We start from the raw sequence: 19,139 nt of genomic DNA, 5'->3' as shown, positions 1-19,139 counted from the left end.
CGCCCCACATTCTCAATTGGAGACAGGTCGGGACTGCAGGAAGGCCAATCTAGCACCCTTACTCTGTACTTACACAGGCATGCACTTGTAATCCAGGCAGTATGTGGTGTGAAGTTGTCCTGCTGGAAAATGCTGGGACGACCCTGGAAAAGAATGCGTTTTTAAGAATCTTAGGGGGGGGGGGGTTTGCTACTCCCAAAAATAGTACAAAGCAGGTGGCGCAGTTGTAAATACCTGTAAAACTGAGGTCTGGGGATCCCAAAATGTTGGACCAAGTTTTCAAACGATCTCAACACTCCACTTTCATATAGGTCACCGAGTGTAGCAACCCCACTCACAATCCACTCTGGCCAGCAGAAAGGGGACTTGCCAATGCACAATCTTGGGTTCTGCCATATGCTCGAGGCAACATTCAAATAAGTGTCCAATTTAAACAATCTGGACACTTTAGTCCATACCGAGTGTAAATGCGAAATAACGGCTTGTAACTTTTACGATTAGTTTAATAGAGATGCTTTGTAATGGCGAAATAGGGGCAAGATCTGCCTGTTCAATAACAAACCAGGGAGGGGCTCTCTCAGGTGGAAGTGACCAATGAGCCAAATGTCTTAGACTGAACGCATAGTAATAAAACAAAATCTTGGGTAGGCCTAGCCCACCTTTGTCTATCGGCCTATGTAACTTATTAAAATGCAATCTGGGACGTTTACCATTCCAAATGAAGGACTTCGCTATGCTATCAAATTGCTTGAAATAAGAGAGGGGAACATCTACAGAGAGAGATTGTAGCAGGTAGTTCAATTTTGGAATACAATTCATTTTAATAACATTAACCTTCCCAATCATCGATAAATGTAATGAAGCCCACCTGCCCACATCGCTCAAACCTTTTTATTAAAGGATCAAAATGAACACTAACTAAATCAGACAAATTTGCTGGAAATAAAATCCCCAAATACTTAATGCCCTGTTTGGGCCACTGGCAGTCGCCCAGCTGGAAAGCCTTTACTGGACAGTACACTGTCAGTGCCAAAGCTTTGGATTTAGACCAATTGACTTTGTATCCTGAGAACTTGGAAAAGGAATTAATAATTCTGTGGAGGCAAGGCATAGATCTAGTAGGTTCAGAGACAAATAATAAAATATAATCTGCGTAAAGCAGAAGCTTATGCGCCACACCTCCTGCCACCACCCCTGGAAAATCATCCTCCTTTCTTATCGCAGCTGCAAATGGTTCCAGGGCAAAACAGAACAATAATGGGGAAAGAGGGCAACCCTGCCGAGTGCCCCTATCCAGAGTAAAATAACCTGAAATTAATCCATTTGTTTGTACCGCTGCTACAGGGTGTCTAAAAAGTAACTTAACCAATAAATATACTCCCGAACCCATACATTCAAGTCTGGGCTCTGGCTGGGCCACTCAGGGACATTCACAGAGTTGTCCCGGAGCCACTCCTTTGTTATCTTGGCTGTGTGCTTAGGGTGGTTGTCCTGTTGGAAGATGAACCTTCGCCCCAGTCTGAGGTCCAGAGTGCTCTGGAGCAGGTTTTCATCAAGGATGTCTCTGTACATTGCTGCATTCATCTTTCCCTTGATCCTGACTAGTCTCCCTGTTCCTGCCGCTGAAAAACATCCCCACAGCATGATGCTGCCACCACCATGCTTCACTGTAGGGACGGTATTGGCCAGGTGATGAGCGGTGCCTGGTTTCCTCCAGATATGACGCTTGCCATTCAGGCCAAAGAGTTCAATCTTTGTTTCTCATGGTCTGAGAGTCCTTCAGGTGCCTTTTGGCAAACTCCAAGCGGGCTGTAATGTGCCTTTTACTGAGGAGTGGCTTCCATCTGTCCACTCTACCATACAGGCCTGATTGGTGGAGTGCTGCAGAGATGGTTGTTCTTCTGGAAGGTTCTCCTCTCTCCACAGAGAAATGCTGGAGCTCTGTCAGAGTGACCATCGGGTTCTTGGTCACCTCCCTGACTAAGACCCTTCTCCCCCGATCGCTCAGTTTGGCCAGGTGGCCAGCTCTAGGAAGAGTCCTGGTGGTTCCAAACTTCTTCCATTTACAGATGATGGAGGCCACTGTGCTCATTGGGACCTTCAATGCTGCAGACATTTTTCTGTCCCCTTCCCCAGATCTGTGCCTCGATACAATCCTGTCTCGGAGATCTACAGACAATTCCTTGGACTTCATGGCTTGGTTTGTGCTCTGACATGCATTGTTAACTGTGGGACCTTATATAGACAGGTGTGTGCCTTTCCAAATCATGTCCAATCAACTGAATTTACCACAGGTGGACTCCAATCAAGTTGTAGAAACATCTCAAGGATGATCAGTGGAAACAGGATGCACCTGAGCTCAATTTTGAGTGTCATGGCAAAGGCTGTGAATACTTATGTACATGTGATTTTTTTATTTTATTATTTTTTTTTCATTTTTTATTTTTAATAAATTTGCAAAGATTTCAAACAAACTTCTTTCATGTTGTCATTATGGGGTATTGTTTGTAGAATTTTGAGGAAAATAATGAATTTAATCCATTTTGGAATAAGGTTGTAACATAACAAAATTTGGAAAAAGTGAAGCGCTGTGAATACTTTCCAGATGCACTGTATAACAGATGTCATAACCTTACTTAATCGGTTAGCCAAAATTTTTGACAAAATGTTTACATCTAGTTGGATCAGGGAGATTGGATGGTAACTTTTACACTCGCTTGGATCTTTGTCCTTTTTAAGAATCGGACTGATCCGGGCTTGTGTCATGGGTGGAGGAAGCTTTCCATTCTTTAATGATTCAGTATAAACTTCTAACAAAAGTGGAGCGAGTTCTGTAGCATAGGATCTAAAAAATTCTGCGGCAAAACCATCTGGCCCCGGAACCTTGCCAGTAGGTAGGGACTTAATTACCTCGTCAAACTCCTCCAAGGTTATCTCAGAATCAAGAGTTTTTTTGCTCAGTCTTTAGTTTAGGAAGATCTAATGGTTCTACAAAGTTTCTAATATCTTCATCAGTAGATGAAGACGTGGAACTATAAAGATCAAGATAGAACTCTTTAAAGGCATTATTAATATCAATGGCTGAGGTAAAAATTTCACCACCAGCAGATTTCACTGAGGGAATGATAGAAAGAGACTCTCTCTGCTTCATATATCTAGCCAAAAGCTTCCCTGCTTTGTCCCCTGACTCAAAGTACGACTGTCTTGCCCTGAATAGCCAAAACTCCACTTTCTGTGACAAAATAGTATTATATCTATATTTCAATCGGGTCAATTCTCTGAGGCCATCAGATGACATACGGCACTTCAGCTCTGCCTTTGCACTTTTAATATTTCCTTCCAACTCCACGAGTTCTCAGAGATTTTTTGATGAATGAGGCATAATGTTTTTTGGACTCAAGATGGCGCCGAGTATGGCTGCTGCGTTGCGAGCTCCGACATAACATAGCAATGGTTTGTTTGTTTTGTTTACAATTCTTATGTTTTTTGTCTTGGATGTTGTCTGCCTTATTGTCTACGACAGACAAACACTTTTGGACATTGGCTCAGCGATCTCACACCGTAAACCGGACTTCACATTCCTCAATGCCGACCCGCTGTTTACAAACACGCAAGCGGAGCCCTTTGTCTGGGCAGCACGGCCGCGGAAACGTAGGAGGAAAAGGGGAAACAGAGCCGGCGTTCTCATCAGAGTAAGACGCCGCGCAAATCGACCCCCGCTACCCACTATTCTACTGGCAAATGTTCAGTCTCTGGATAACAAGCTCTGCGAGCTGAAAGCGCGGATCTCTTTCCAACGAGAGACGAGGGACTGCTGCGTTATCTGCCTTACGGAAACTTGGATGTCTGCGGAGATTCCAGACTCAGCCATTGAACCCGCGGGGTTCTCCATGCTCCGAGCGGACAGAGCGAAAGACCTCTCAGGTAAAACTAGAGGAGGTGGTGTATGTTTTATGATCAACAAATCCTGGTGTGATCAGAGGAACGTACATTCCATCAAGTCTTTCTGTTCTCCTGATCTGGAATTTCTTATGCTTCTGTGTCGACCATTCTGGCTACCGAGGGAATTCACAGCGGTCATTATCACTGCTGTGTACATTCCCCCACAAGCCGACACAGACCGGGCACTCAAGGAACTGTATGGGAGTATAAGTGAGCAGGAAACCGCGCACCCTGAGGCCGCGTTCATTGTGACCGGGGACTTTAATAAAGCCAGTTTAAAATCAGTCGCACCAAAATACCACCAGCACATTAGTTTCAACACACGAGGGGACCGGGTTTTGGACCATTGCTACTCTCCGTTCCGGGATGGCTACAAATCCCTCCCCCGCCCACCATTTGGCAAATCGGACCACGCTTCCATTCTGCTTCTGCCCGCTTACAGGCAGAAACTGAAACAGGAAGCACCCACCCTCAGAACGATCCAGTGCTGGTCGGACCAATCAGACTCCACGCTACAAGACTGTTTTGATCACACGGACTGGGAGATGTTCCGGTCCGCCTCTGATGACGACATCGAGCTTTACGCTGATAGCGTAATGTGTTTCATCAGAACGTGTGTAGAGGAAGTGATTCCGACCAGAACTGTGCGAATCTATCCGAATCAGAAGCCGTGGATCAACAGCGATGTTCGCGCGGCACTTAATGTGCGGACCTCCGCTTTTAATTCCGGGAACACGGAGGAGCATAAACAAGCCAGTTATGCCCTCCGAAAAACTATCAAAACAGCAAAACGCCAGTACAGGAGTAAGATTGAAGGACAGTTTAACACCACCAACTCTAGAAGCATGTGGCAGGGAATTAACATCATCACGGACTTTAAAGGGAATAAAAACTCCGCCATGAACACCGCTGCCTCTCTACCGGATGAGCTAAATACTTTTTATGCTCGTTTCGAGGGAAATAACACCGCCCTCGCGGAGAGAGCTCTCACGGCCGAAGCTACAGAGGTTAGTTCACTCTCCGTCTCTGTAGCGGATGTAACCCGATCCTTCCGACGGGTGAATATCCGCAAAGCCGCGGGTCCAGACGGCATTCCGGGCCGCGTCATCAGAGCGTGCGCGAACCAGCTGGCTGGTGTTTTTACGGACATTTTCAACCTTTCCCTCTCTTTGTCTGTAGTCCCCACATGCTTTAAAACATCCACCATTGTGCCTGTTCCAAAACAATCGAACATAACTTGTTTAAATGACTGGCGTCCTGTTGCTCTGACCCCCATCATCAGCAAATGTTTTGAGAGACTAATCAGAGATTACATCTGCTCTGTATTACCACTCAATCTTGACCCGCTGCAGTTTGCTTACCGCAACAACCGCTCCACTGATGATGCCATTGCATCTACAATACACACTGCTCTCTCCCACCTGGAAAAAAAGAACACTTATGTGAGAATGCTGTTTGTAGACTACAGCTCAGCATTCAACACCATAGTGCCCTCCAAGCTAGATGAGAAACTCCGGGCTCTGGGCTTAAACAGCTCGCTGTGCAGCTGGATCCTGGACTTCCTGTCAAGCAGACGCCAGGTGGTTAGAATAGGCAGCAACATCTCCTCATCACTGACCCTCAACACTGGAGCCCCGCAGGGCTGTGTTCTCAGCCCACTACTGTATTCCCTGTACACACATGACTGTGTGGCAACACATAACTCCAATGCCATCATTAAGTTTGCTGATGACACGACGGTGGTAGGTCTGATCACTGACAATGATGAAACAGCCTACAGAGAGGAGGTGCACACTCTGACACACTGGTGTCAGGAGCACAACCTCTCCCTCAACGTCAGTAAGACAAAGGAGCTTGTGGTGGACTTCAGGAGAAAAGACAGAGAACACAGTCCAATCACCATCAATGGAGCACCAGTGGAGAGAGTCAGCAGCTTCAAGTTCCTGGGTGTCCACATCACTGAGGAACTCACATGGTCCGTCCACACTGAAGTCGTTGTGAAGAAGGCTCATCAGCGCCTTTTCTTCCTGAGACGGCTGAGGAAGTTTGGAATGAACCGCCACATCCTCACACGGTTCTACACCTGCACTGTGGAGAGCATCCTGACTGGCTGTATCTCCGCCTGGTACGGCAATAGCACTGCCCACAACCGCAAAGCACTGCAAAGGGTGGTGCGAACTGCCAAACACATCATCGGAGGTGAGCTTCCCTCCCTCCAGGAAATATATACAAGGCGGTGTGTGAAAAAAGCTCGGAGGATCATCAGAGACTCCAGCCACCCGAGCCATGGGCTGTTCTCACTGCTACCATCAGGTAGGCGGTATCGCAGCATCAGGACCCGCACCAGCCGACTCCATGATAGCTTCTTCCCCCAAGCAATCAGACTTCTGAACTCTTGATCTCCCACGATCAAAATACATCAGCCCTGCACTTTATTACTCTCTTATCTCACACCGGACTGTCATAAATTATATTACTGTCATTATATTATGTCTCTCTTAACAACTGACTATCAACCGACAGCCTGAATGTCAATACAGTACAATACTGTACATTCTATATATATACTTTTTTCATATATATTTTAATTTTTATTGAATAATGTGTATCTATATAGTATCTATATAGTAAAAAAAAAACAAAACAAAACAAAAAAAAAAAAAAAAAACAGCATATTGTATACTGTACAGTGTATGTTATTATTTGTATATTGTTGAGTGTAATTGTGTATAACAGATGTTTAAATTGTGTTGTGTTAATTTGATGTTTTAAGTTGTGTAATTATGTATAACAGATGTTTAAATTGTGTTATGTTAATTTGATGTTTTAAGTTGAGTGTAATTATGTATAACAGATGTTTAAATTGTGTTGTGTTAAAATGATGTTTTAAGTCGAGTTTAATTATGTATAACAGATGTTTAAATTGCGTTGTTAATTTGATGTTATTGAAAATTGGTATATGTCTCATCACTGTCACGACTGCTATGTTGATCGGAACTGCACCCAAGAATTTCACACACCATTGCACTTGTGTATATGGCTGTGTGACAATAAAGTGATTTGATTTGATTTGATTTGTATGATCCGACTCCTAAGAACCGCCTTAAGTGCCTCCCAAGCCACGCACACAGAGGATACCGAGGACCAGTTGGTCTCCATATAAATTTTGATTTCAGTCTTTAACATTTGTTGGAAATCAGGATTTTGCAAAAGGGATGCATTAAGGTGCCAACTATATGATTTCTTTTTCTCTATATGTGGCAACACCTCTAAACCCACCAGGGTGTGATCCAAGACTAAAATGTTTCCAATTGAGCAATCAACAACAGATGAAATGAGGGATTTGGATATAAAAAAAAATCTATTCTAGAATACATTTTATTGACTGATGAAAAAAATGTATAGTCTTAACCAGATGGATTCAAAAGTCTCCAAATATCTGTAAGACCAAGATTTTTACACATCCTGTGAAGCATCAGTGTTGCTCTTGGTGGCTTACACACTTTTGCTTCATTATGATCAAGGACTGAGTCCATCAAATGATTAAAGTCTCCTCCCAAAATTAAATCATGAGGGGTGCCAGTGGCTTGCAACATCCCTTCAGGATCTATAAAAAAGCCCTGATCATTAGCGTTAGGTGTGTAAATATTAGACAAAATCAGACTTTGCCCCTGAATTTCTGCTAAAACAATTATGACTCTTCCTAATTTATCATTAAACTGTTTGAGACATTTGAATTGTAAATGTTAATTTACCAATATAATGACTCCCTTGCTCTTACTTGAGCCAACACTAAAGAAAACATGTCCACCCCATATCTTCCCCAATTTTTCAGCTTCCTGGGGGGAAAGATGCGTTTCTTGAAGAAACACTATATCATATTTCTTACATTTAAGAAAAGAAATTACTTTGCCTCTTTTTATGGGGTGCCCCAACCCATTCACATTCCATGTGGAGAGAGATACTATACTCATATTAACATTCGACATTTTGATATAATAGAAAAATAAATTGTGTGCCAAAGACAAAATTATGAAGACCACATTTCAACATTAATGCAACAATAAAACCCCGAACTTCCCCCCGAACAAAACAAACAGAAAAAAGAAAAACGTGCGCATTAACCCCACGCACAAAATCGCCAACCGGCGTCAATCCCTTTAAACTCAAAGAGTCCATGTATGCCTACGAGAGCCCCCGTGACAACTTTGCCATCGGATTGCTCAATTGTGCCTCACAAATTTGTACGGCAAAATTACATATCAAATATTTTGTAAAACAAACCCCAGCCAATAGGCAGAATAAACACAAGGAACATTCCTTGGTCAGACAAACGAATAAATAATCGATTTGTTTTTCAACATCTGTCACTCTTGTGACTAGCTCAGAGAATTTTTTTTCCATTGCCATAATCGATCGACGTATTACAGCGAGATCCTCCAAGTCCGCAAGTACCTTCATCAACATCACCGACATGTTGGACAGCTGACGTTGGACTCCCCCTCCCGCCACGCCATCCAAACCGAGTCCCCGGTCCACAGGCCTGTCTGGGCTTTCATCTTGAACCCGTAAGTGTCTTTTAATGTCTCCAGATCCCGAGGATTTTGACTTTTTTGCCATGTTTACCTCAAACAGTAAATGTGTAACTGGGTGTATCGAATTTCACTGGATTATATCATGAAAATAATAAAAGAAAATTAGCAAAGTGCACAGAGCTGTCTCTCACACGTCTGCCCTTCACATGGCGTCATGTGGCTCCCAATTTATTTTTCAACTTTTAAATGTACTTCAACATGATTCAAACTGCATGTTCTTTATTAGAATGCAAGGCAACCTGGTTAGAGAAAGCCAAGTTCTTTACATTGTAGGAAAAATTTACAAACACACCAAATGCACCCAGGGGGAGTTGTCAACATAGTGTTAATCTAAAATAAATTAAAATCTAATACATCCACATGTTCAGAAATAATAGAATAAAATAAGAAGACTGTAAAATACTTCTTTTGCTTAGCCAGTGTAGATATTATTTTTATCTAAACAAAGTCTGCCTAGAAAGTTATCTAGAAATCATTATCTATAAATGATCAAGTTTATGTGAAAGGAGCGGTGGATGTTTGATACTCCCATATATAGCCTAACCATATGATTTGAAATGAAGTGTCCATAACTGTTACGTATCTAACGCTTTTTTATGGGTAAAAAGAAAAGAAAGGAGACCGTTCATCAACGTGCATGCTGAGGCCAGTTATGGTCTTAAGCCGGTGTATACCTGCATGATGGACGAAGTTGAGCTACAGCCACACTGTGTACAGCTGTTTATATATTACCTACATATTACCACTGTCTTTTATATCAGTCTCAGATTTGTTAACCTGTCACGTTCATTTGAACCATGCCACACATGTGCAGCTGATCAGATCGGAAGCAGCATAAAGATGAGCACTGTGAATTATTTTTCTCTTCCTTATTCAACCTTTGGTGGATTTACAACATACCTAACTATAGCGTTTGCAATTGTTTTTTTTTTTATGTAAAGTCTCGATTTTTCAATTTAAAAAAAATTAAAAATCTGAAAAATCACCCAGCCCTACTTCAGTTTTGTTGGACAAGATAAACTAGCTTCATACTATGTAACCGACATTTGGTTTTTGACCATTGAAAATGGGCACATTTTTTAAATACATTTTCAGATGGAGACACTTTGAAAGTCCAAAATCTCAGAGAAATAACCGTATAGTGCTTTAAAAATTAAGATACAAAAAGAAATTTGTTCTGAATTTTGTATTATTGCCACTCCAAGTATTTTATTTTTTTCCTTATTTTTGACTAGCAAAATTGTCATATAATGCAGCAGGGGGTGCTGAAGTCAAATGATTTTAGGAATAGACCTACTTATCTCCATGCAAATTTGTCATTTAAATTAACAATCAGTTCACTGTTAACATTATTACTGCAAAATGTACATGGAGGACTCCAAATAGCCTACCACGTGCACAAAATCAGTTTTTAAATGCAATTTAATTTAACGTAAATACATTTTTTTTTAATTTAAATTTTCTATTAATTAATTTAATTCCACTCTTTATCCATGCATTCATGTTTAGTACCAATTTCACTTCCTTAACGGAATTAAAAATTTATTTCATCAATAATGTTTACAGAAAATAAACTTTTGTTGTACTTGTATCGCTGTATTATTGTGTTTGCAGTTGTTTTTAGTGCAACACTTGGTGACGTCAAGCCCTTCATAATTACAAGACAAGGGTGTGCATGAAGAAAACGTAATCACCTTAGGCTAGTCAAAATATTTAATTAACAAAAAATGCAAGGGGTCGGTGGATGAGTAAAGTTTCGGGAAATGATGGGCGGTCAAATCATGCGACAATCTGCAGAATTTTCATTGGACTTAGAATCACAGAAACAGCCTGTGCTTGTCACAACACAGATTGATTTATACTTCTTATCTCCAAACCATTCATGATGGTTTCCTCTAACAGCTCACTACAAACCTTGAAGATTGGCATACCGCATTGTAGATGTTTGCATCGTCACTGGCCAGTTGTTCTGTTTTTGTAACTGCCCTCTAGGTTATCCTCGTTGAATAGTGACAGAGAACCTGATTTGCCATTGATGTTCTTGATGTGGCCACACAGTGTAATCATTTTCATGTGAACTTCATCCCTCATTGCATCTAATCCGGTTTCTGTATGCCATTTTGTTGTGGATAGCCGAGGTAAACCTTAGACCATTGACCTATGCAAAGACTTCCATGGCTGTCAGCAAGCCTCACATATTAAGGCATAGGAACAGGTACAAGCACACTGAAGCAAGAGCAGTGATAGATCATGAAAACACTTTAATTGCATCACTTTTTTTCCTAATTTGAAACATTTTGTTGTAAAGATCCAATCAAAATTGAAGTTTTATGGCTTTTTGTCTATTTCTTTTAGCTTTAAAATAGTTTGGAATACACTAGCATATAAATGCCTTTAAAATCATTTAAAATTCACAGTCTCTTTATTCCGGGAATAAATAAGAAAATGCCCTTCCCCAAATAGGATAGGAAATACTGTATTTTATGCAGTATCACATGTTTCCCCAATGTATGAGCGCATGAATGTGAAATTGAAGGATAGTCGAAATTTAACATTGGTGCATTATCAGAATCAGAATCAGAATGAGCTTTATTGCCAAGTATGCTTACACATACAAGGAATTTGTCTTGGTGACAGGAGCTTCCAGTGTACAACAATACAAAAACAATACAAAAACAGCAGCAAGACATAGATAATAATAAAAAAGAAAAAATAATTATACACATACGTACATACACACATACACATGGGTAGTGCTAATCTAATACAATCAGTTATGTACAGTGTAAATACAAACCCATTGTAGTTTATATGGTGTTTATAAATGATCTCAGAAATGTTGAATTCTTTCCGCTGTGTTGACATGTTTTTGAGCTCCATCCTATGACGTTTGTTATCCGGTCTGTTTATGCACATGCGCACACCTCAAAAACCTGTAGGAATGCCGCTAATGTGTTTAATGTCATTTGGCCCTTGATCAAAGCACTTAACCCCAGGTTTTACAAAGGGTTAAGTGTAGGCAATAAGTGTACTGTAAAGTTGTTTGGCACCAAAGCGTCTGCTGAAATGACTAATTTTACAACGCTGCATGTGATGTTCACGAAATTCATCAGGCCCCTTGTATATGCACCTTTGGATGATAAAACAGGTGCAGCTCAAGAGACAACCTTGTGCCTCTGTCTTGTGGTTTGCATTATCATCGCTCTCTTGTTACTGTGTACTATGCTGTTAGCAAACTTTGTTGGCAGAGTCTCTGCATCCATCCTGTGCCTCTGATGTGCCAAATGTGTTCCCTGCAGTCTTGAACTGTCATATTACCATGGGGCCTCAGTGCTCGGAAGACATTTTCAGGTCACTTCATGCGGATTTAGATTCAAAGCGCCTTTTCAACACCAAATCTTTTATTCAGTGCCTCTTTTTAATACCACCCACGTATTGGAAGTTTTGCTTTCCAGATTGTTTTGTTCTTTGTAGAGAAAATAATAAATAAAAATGCGACCCAAGAGACCAAACTGTTACTCAAGTTGTTGACATGTTCCTTGCAGTGTTAGGCGATATCACGGTTTCAATACAACCAACGCAAGCCTTAAGTTATTATTTCAAGATGGACTTTTCCAGGACAGCACAGAATCTAATGTGGTATGGTGTTTTGCATAAGTGCTGGCAACTGAAAGGTTATAGGTTCAAACCACACAATGGATGACCCATGAGCTATATGGGTGGGAATAGTTAGAAATTTATTTGGAAAGATTCCAGTTCTTCTTAACGATTTTCGTTCTTAAACTGTTTGTGAATAATAAATGCAATAAATTTGGAATTTACTGCCCTTAGCAGCCTGTTACAGAATGATGGGATCATTTCACAACAGACTCTGGCAAAAGGTGTTCAGACAAACAAATTTAAATAGTTTATTCATTTTTTACTACTATTTTTTTAATAGCACTAATTACAACAAAACACAATTATTATTATTATTATTTTTTAAGAACACAATGTAATATCAACAACCATTAAGATTTAAGCCTTAGAAGCTTTAAGTATAAGTACACATGACACAGTAAAAATCTTTGGTTAATTTTAAGTCGGACATGAAAAAATGTAGGACTTCTGGTTTGGTAAGTTCACTAAAAAGAACCGGCTGATAAGAGTAATTTGTTCTGGAGGTAGGGCTGTCATTTTTGCGTCTAGATTAAAAATAACCAACTCATAAGAGTCTTATGTTCAGCAGTCGATTTTGTGGTATAGATTCAAAAGAACCAGCTCATACGAGTCATTAGTTCGGCAGACATTCATTCGGGAATCGGGCAACACTGGTCTCGCTGTATGCTTTGTGGTGTAGATTCAAAAGAACTGACTCAAAAGAGTCATCCATTCAGCATTCGATTTTGTGGTGTAGATTCAAAAGAACCAGCGCATAAGAGTCATAAGTTTGGGAATCGGGCAGCACTGGTCTCACTGTATGTTTTGCAGTGTAGATTCAAAAGACCCGGCTCAAAAGAGTCAAACATTCGGAATTGTGTTTCACTGGTCGCACTGTATGTTTTGTGGTCTAGATTCAAAAGAACCGAATCATAAGAGTCATACATTCGGGAATCATGTTTCATTGGTGATGCTGTCTGTTTTGCTGTTTTGGTCTAAATTCAAAAGAACCATCTTATAAGAGTAATTTATTCATGAAACAGACTGCACTAGTCACGATATATGTTTAAAGAGCAGGTTCTGTTGAATCTACACAGCAAGAGTCATTAATTTGTGATTTTCTGCTTTATGTTACCATTTTAGTACAGTCAACACCCGGCGCATGCGCTGACGATGCATAAAGATACTTACAATCCACGTGTTTAGAAAAGATAGGCTGCACGCAGACCTAGGCTAGGCCACATGTAAAATGCTGATGCTGAAATCTATGTCACGTACACCTTGCACTTGGAAAACTGAAATATACTTTAGCCTTTACTGTCAGTGTCAAGCCCTGAAAAGGTTGAGTTTTAGTGAAACATGCCTGATCAACTTCTTTCCATTTATTTTGTCCATCTGCAGTTACACAATGAAGACGACCCCTCTGAAGGGTCTGCCAGCGGCGAGCCGTCCACCTTCTCCCAGGCCGCTGCTGCTGTGGGTGGCATTAGCAACCCCTCGACAACAGATACAGAAGCCCCGCCTCCTCCTTATGCCAGTGTGGCCCTGGGAGCAACAGCCGCACCAGGTATGAACACCTGTTGGAGTGTTGGCGCACCTGTTTCACACCTTGTTATTTAATTTTACTCTCACAGTGATTATCGTTAAATATTATCATAGTGATAAATTGGTGACGTTAGCACATGTGATAAATGTGACATGTCAGACGTAGGGATTAAAACATGACCAGTGAAAAGTTTTGACACACTTGACTGAATTTATGTTTCTCGTGTTCTTAAGATCCAAAGAGTTTTATGCTTAAATGCTTAAAATTAGAAAAGTGAAAAGTGTTAATTGTACCTCCGTCTGAATTACTGTACAATTTTTTTTAATGGATGAGTTGAACTGGATGGTGAAGGCAAAAGCAGACAACTACTTTGAAGAAGCTAAAATCAGTGTTTTTAAAAGAATGAAACATTTACTTCCATTTGTGGAATTTCATTGATTTGATGACTTCACGATTATTCTAAAATATTAGAGATTGTAAAGAATGACTAGGTGTGTCCAATGTGGGACTGGTAGATTATAGTCAAGTGTAATCTGAGTGTAGATGTTGATTATAGACTGTAATCATTGCAGTCATTTTGATCTTTCTGTAGAATGTTAAAAATTAAGCTCAATGTAAGCAGTTGGATAAAACGAAAGTTGCAAAGGTCCAACAAAGCACATCAGTTTTTTTGGAATTAGAGATTTTATTATTCAGAGTATTTTAAAGGAATGTCCCTTGTTCAATACAATTCAACATTTAAACTCAATCGACAGCATTTGTTGCATAATGTTGATTACCACAAAAATAATTGGACTTCTCCCTTTATTATTTAAAAAAAGCTACATTTGCATATAAGGGATGCACCGATCCGAGACTGACCGGATGTCATGGTCGTTACCGTCAAGCTCAAAGAATGGCATAAAACCATTAAAGCACCATTAAAGAAGTCCATATGATTCATGCATTTTATTTAAAGGCTCTTGAAGACATACGATAGCTTTGTGAAATGCAAAAGGCTGCTTTTAATAAATAAATATACAGTCTGCATGCACAGCGTGCTTCACTGAATGAGTGCCGCTTTAACACACACACACAGAATTGCACATGCATGGGCTGTATGATTCAAAAGTGGACTGATATCCTATTACAACTACTAAAGTGAACAAAAAAGAAAACCATTTACAAGTCCAGATACATGTTTCTTTCCTAATGAATACTTTCAGGGAAATTACTGTTCATTCCCCCGCTCTATCCAGCAGAGTAGTTCACAGCAAAGTTTATTTCTTAATAGGATGCCTACGTTTTTATCTAATTGTGTAGTTTTTCTCTCTCTATATATTTTAAAATGAAGTAATGTGTAGTTAGAGGTTTTTGTTTCTGTACAAATAAAAGACTCCCAATCAGTTCCACACAATGTGAGGTATAGATATTCTAAACTCAGTAAGAAAAAACAACACTGGGATCTGATAGGGATTCAGGTGTGGGAATCTGATCAGAAGAGAAAACTGGTATTGATGCATCCCTATTGCGTATACTTAAAGGCAATTACTATTAACTTACAATGGAAGTGAATGGGGCAAATCTGTAAACGTTAAAAACTGTTTCAAAAGCTGCAAGACGTAAACAATATGTGTGTTAACATGATTTTAATGTGGAAAAATTTGGGATTTTGTTATGTAGTCATGACAACAAAGTTGTAATATTGGATATAACTTTATACATGTTTTTAGCATGATTTTAGTGTTATAAAATCACTTTCTAACCTTATCTGTGTATTGTTTATGTGTTGTGGCTCTACTTTTAAAACTAATATATATATATATATATATATATATATATATATGTATGTGTGTGTGTGTGTGTGTGTGTGTATTTTAACGTTTATTGACTGGCTCCATTCAAGTCCATTGTAAGCGCCTCACTGTATCCACAATTTTATTTTTTATAAATGTGAAACAAGTCAATTTATTTTTTTGTAGTAATCAACATTATGCCTCAAATACTGTCGATTGAGTGCAACTTGTATTGCACCCAGATTATTCTGTGACAACTTTTCATAAAGATAATTGCACAGTCAAACCCACAATCAAAAATAGTCTGCAGGATCCAAATTGGAATTTCCTGAAGTGCAGTGTTCAAGTTTTAGGTAAGTTTAGGTTTTAATCTGTAGTTCTGCATAAATTAAAGATGTATTTATTTATTTTATTTTAGTTTCTTGAAGTGTAATGTAAATTATCTACAAAACAAAGTTTGAAGGAAATCGTCTCAGTTACGTATTTACCCTCGGTTCCCTGAGACGAAGGGAACGAGACATTGCGTGTTAACGCATATGGGAAGTTGTCCTTCCACACGACCTAGCTGAAGCCTCTCTACAATAATGCCACTATTCTAATATTGGCTATGGTGTTTGAGCCCCACCCTTTTAGGCGCAAAGGTGTCCGCTATAAAAGCATGCGCACAAACACCATTCCTCAGAATTTTCTGAGGGACATGGAGGGCATCGCTCGCACCTCCAGAAGATCTCGGAGTCTTGTAGTGCTGCCAGCATTCACAATGTCTCGTTCCCTTCGTTTCAGGGATCCGAGGTTACGTACGTAACTGAGACGTTCCCTTACGACTCAGTACACTTGACCTTGCGTGCTAACGCATATGGGGAACAGAATCCAAAACACAGCACTACACGACATAACCTTCTAGAGAGGAAACATGACACCACAGTCCCGAAGGACGGCGACCGACATGAGTATGCCGCAATTGAGTGACCCTCATGTTGGGCCAGGAGGGGAGCACTCAGAATGAATATATGAACTATAGTCATACAGTATGAATTAACCACTTCACGAACCCAGTCGGGAAGGGAGTTTATTTATAATGAAAGTTATTGTGACTTTCTGGTAAATTACTATGGCCTGATGGAGGTGGTTGTGTAAAATGATGGGGAGCCTGTACTTAAGGGGAGGGCATAAGTATATGTTTAGTATATGAAATAGCAAGTGCTCTAAACAGAGAGGACTTGTGAAGAGAGAGACGTTACATCTAGGTTGTAAAACCTTGCGAATGTGTTTTAAGAAGACCATTCTGCTGCAAAACATATGTCTTGTAAAGACACACCTTTCGTCCATGCCCATGAGGAGGCTATGCCTCTAGTTGAGTGTGCTTAACACCAATTGGGCAGATCTTACCCTGCAACTCAGAAGCCAGGGCAATCACATCAACGATCCAGTGAGAAAGTCTTTGCTTGGAGACGGACATTACTTTTGTGCGTCCTCCATAGCACACAAAGAGCTGATCAGACGGCGTGTAGCGCCCGCACAGGGCATTACAAATGTAAGGATTGTTCCTCACCCGAATTAAATGGAGGAGGGAAGAAAGCTTGAAGGTGAACTACCTGCGCTCTGAAGGGCGTGGTTAGAACCTTAGGCACATAGCCTTTTCTGGGTTTGATAGTGGCTTTTAAAAGTCTGGGGCCAAACTCCAGACATGAATTGTCAATTGATAGAGCATGTAAGTCACCGACCCATTTTACTGAGGCCAGACCCATAAGTAGTGCGGTCTTAATGGAGAGCATGCTTGAGTCAAAAGGCTTGAAGGAGGGCCCTGCTTCAGGCTTCAGGTGTGTGATATGCAGATATAGTCGCCACATAATTGACTGAGCATTGACATAGTGAGTCCTGCGTCTAATTGCTCTTGAAGAAATATGAGAATTTCATGTATGCAGCAGTTTACTGGGTCTTTGCCATGTGAAAGACACCAGTCAGTGAACACATTCCATTTTAGTGCGTAGAGGCGTCTCGTGGATGGTGCTCTGGCCTGTAAAATGGTGTTCATGACTGAATGTGTCAGTTCTGGTGCGTTTAGCATGCTCCGTTCAGGGGCCACATATGCAGGTTCCACAGCTTGGGCTGGGGATGCCAGATTATGCCTTGCGCCTTGGAGAGGAGATCCCTCCTCAGCGGTATTTCCCTTGGCGAGCTGTATAACATCTCTATCATTTCCAGAAACCGTGACTGATTGGGCCATTTTGGCACAATTAACAGAAATGTTTCCATGTCCACTCGGACATTGTTGATGACAGGATGGAGGAGGCGCACCGGGGGAAACGCATACTTGCGTTTCTCCGGCCATATGTGGGCCAGCGTGTCATGGCAACTGTAACACATCAATGGCAAGGAGGAGGCGAGAACCGGCTTGACAATATAAATCATATTTAATGATTAACTAAAACAAAAGCACAAACACACAGGTGTCGGACAGCTGTCTGTAACTCTCTCTCTCTGACACATTGCCGTCTCCGGTCGGCCTTATCCCTCTTGGGCTTAATCAGCCTTATTAGGGGCCGGGTGTGCGGAATCACGACCCGGCCCCACCCTGCAACAGCGACATATATATACACCACTACTGTTGTGTTGTCCAAATGAATCAGAATGTGGTGATTCATAATATCGGAATGAAAAGCTCTCAAAGCTAGAAAGACATGTGGTTGACATGTCATGGCCGTTTTGCACCTGTTTCCAGGTGTCAAAAGTCGGGTGTCCATTATACACCGCACCCCAACCTGTGTTGGATGCATTTGTGGTCAGCACTTTCTTTCTGAAAACTTGACCCAGCATGACACCCTGTTAGTAGAAGGCTGGCGTTGTCTGTGGTGCTAGAGCAGCCAGACAGTGGCGAGTTACCACGATGCACATGAAATGACTTTTTTCAATGATATTTTTTCAATTTGAACTGAAACCAACACCGAAGAATGATCTTTACGCACTCGTTATGGTGTGCGCACACATGAACTCCTAAAAGGGAGATTTACTGGCTGGGGAAAAAATGTGGTTTTTGGCGGTTGACATTAGACCAGATTTTCCATATGGCAAAGCAGCAAGTCTCTGTGTTCGCTAAGTAGTGCCTCTGATTGGCTAGTAATAACCAGTTGCTGAGGTAATTCAAAACACACCCAGTCGGAATGCCAGTAAGAGCTCGCCACGCATCCGTGTAACGGGACAGAGGGCAATTTGGTATGTTCATGACATGATATAATGCGCCGCTCACCACTGGGAAGCGTTGCACGTAATGTGAGGCTTTGAAGTGGGAAAGCCCTTTATTGAAAAAGTGTGAGCGTCTCGTGCATGTGCAACGAGAGCTGTAATCTTTGTAATTCATTACAAGATATAATGCGCCACTCACTATTGGGAAGCGATTGTGTAAAATATGTGGGCTTTGAAGTGGGAAAGCCCTTTATTGATAAGGTTTGAGCGTTGCGTGCGGTACTCTTTTTGCAATCTTTGTATGTTCATACATGATAGAATGTGCCGCTCACCATTGGGAAGCGGTTGTGAAAACTTTATTGCATGTGATTAATGTTAGTTGGGCATAACCATTTTTTTCCCCCATGATCCACATTAGAGAGGATATAATCACTGCGCGGGCGAGCTGAATAGGGCGAG

At 41.0% G+C, this 19,139-nt stretch overlaps 2 protein-coding genes across 3 annotated transcripts in view; both read left to right on the top strand.

Annotated features, from left to right (window-relative positions):
- Positions 1 to 19,139, top strand: part of LOC127444967 (uncharacterized) — a 213,160-nt gene that overhangs the window by 98,890 nt on the left and 95,131 nt on the right. The window lies entirely within an intron of this gene.
- Positions 1 to 19,139, top strand: part of LOC127444957 (NEDD4 family-interacting protein 2-like) — a 46,633-nt gene that overhangs the window by 7,296 nt on the left and 20,198 nt on the right. Inside the window, exons 2-3 of one of the 2 annotated variants that reach the window (XM_051704645.1) lie at positions 8,373 to 8,510; positions 13,578 to 13,743. In XM_051704645.1, coding sequence (XP_051560605.1) covers positions 8,373 to 8,510; positions 13,578 to 13,743 — 304 coding nt within the window. The remainder of the gene's footprint in view (positions 1 to 8,372; positions 8,511 to 13,577; positions 13,744 to 19,139) is intronic. The other variant, XM_051704646.1, reaches the window with a different exon arrangement.

The sequence above is a fragment of the Myxocyprinus asiaticus genome, chromosome 8 (genome assembly GCF_019703515.2).
Source record: "Myxocyprinus asiaticus isolate MX2 ecotype Aquarium Trade chromosome 8, UBuf_Myxa_2, whole genome shotgun sequence".
In the NCBI taxonomy this organism is placed as follows: Eukaryota; Metazoa; Chordata; class Actinopteri; order Cypriniformes; family Catostomidae; genus Myxocyprinus; species Myxocyprinus asiaticus.
This window is presented reverse-complemented; position numbering and strand designations above follow the sequence as displayed.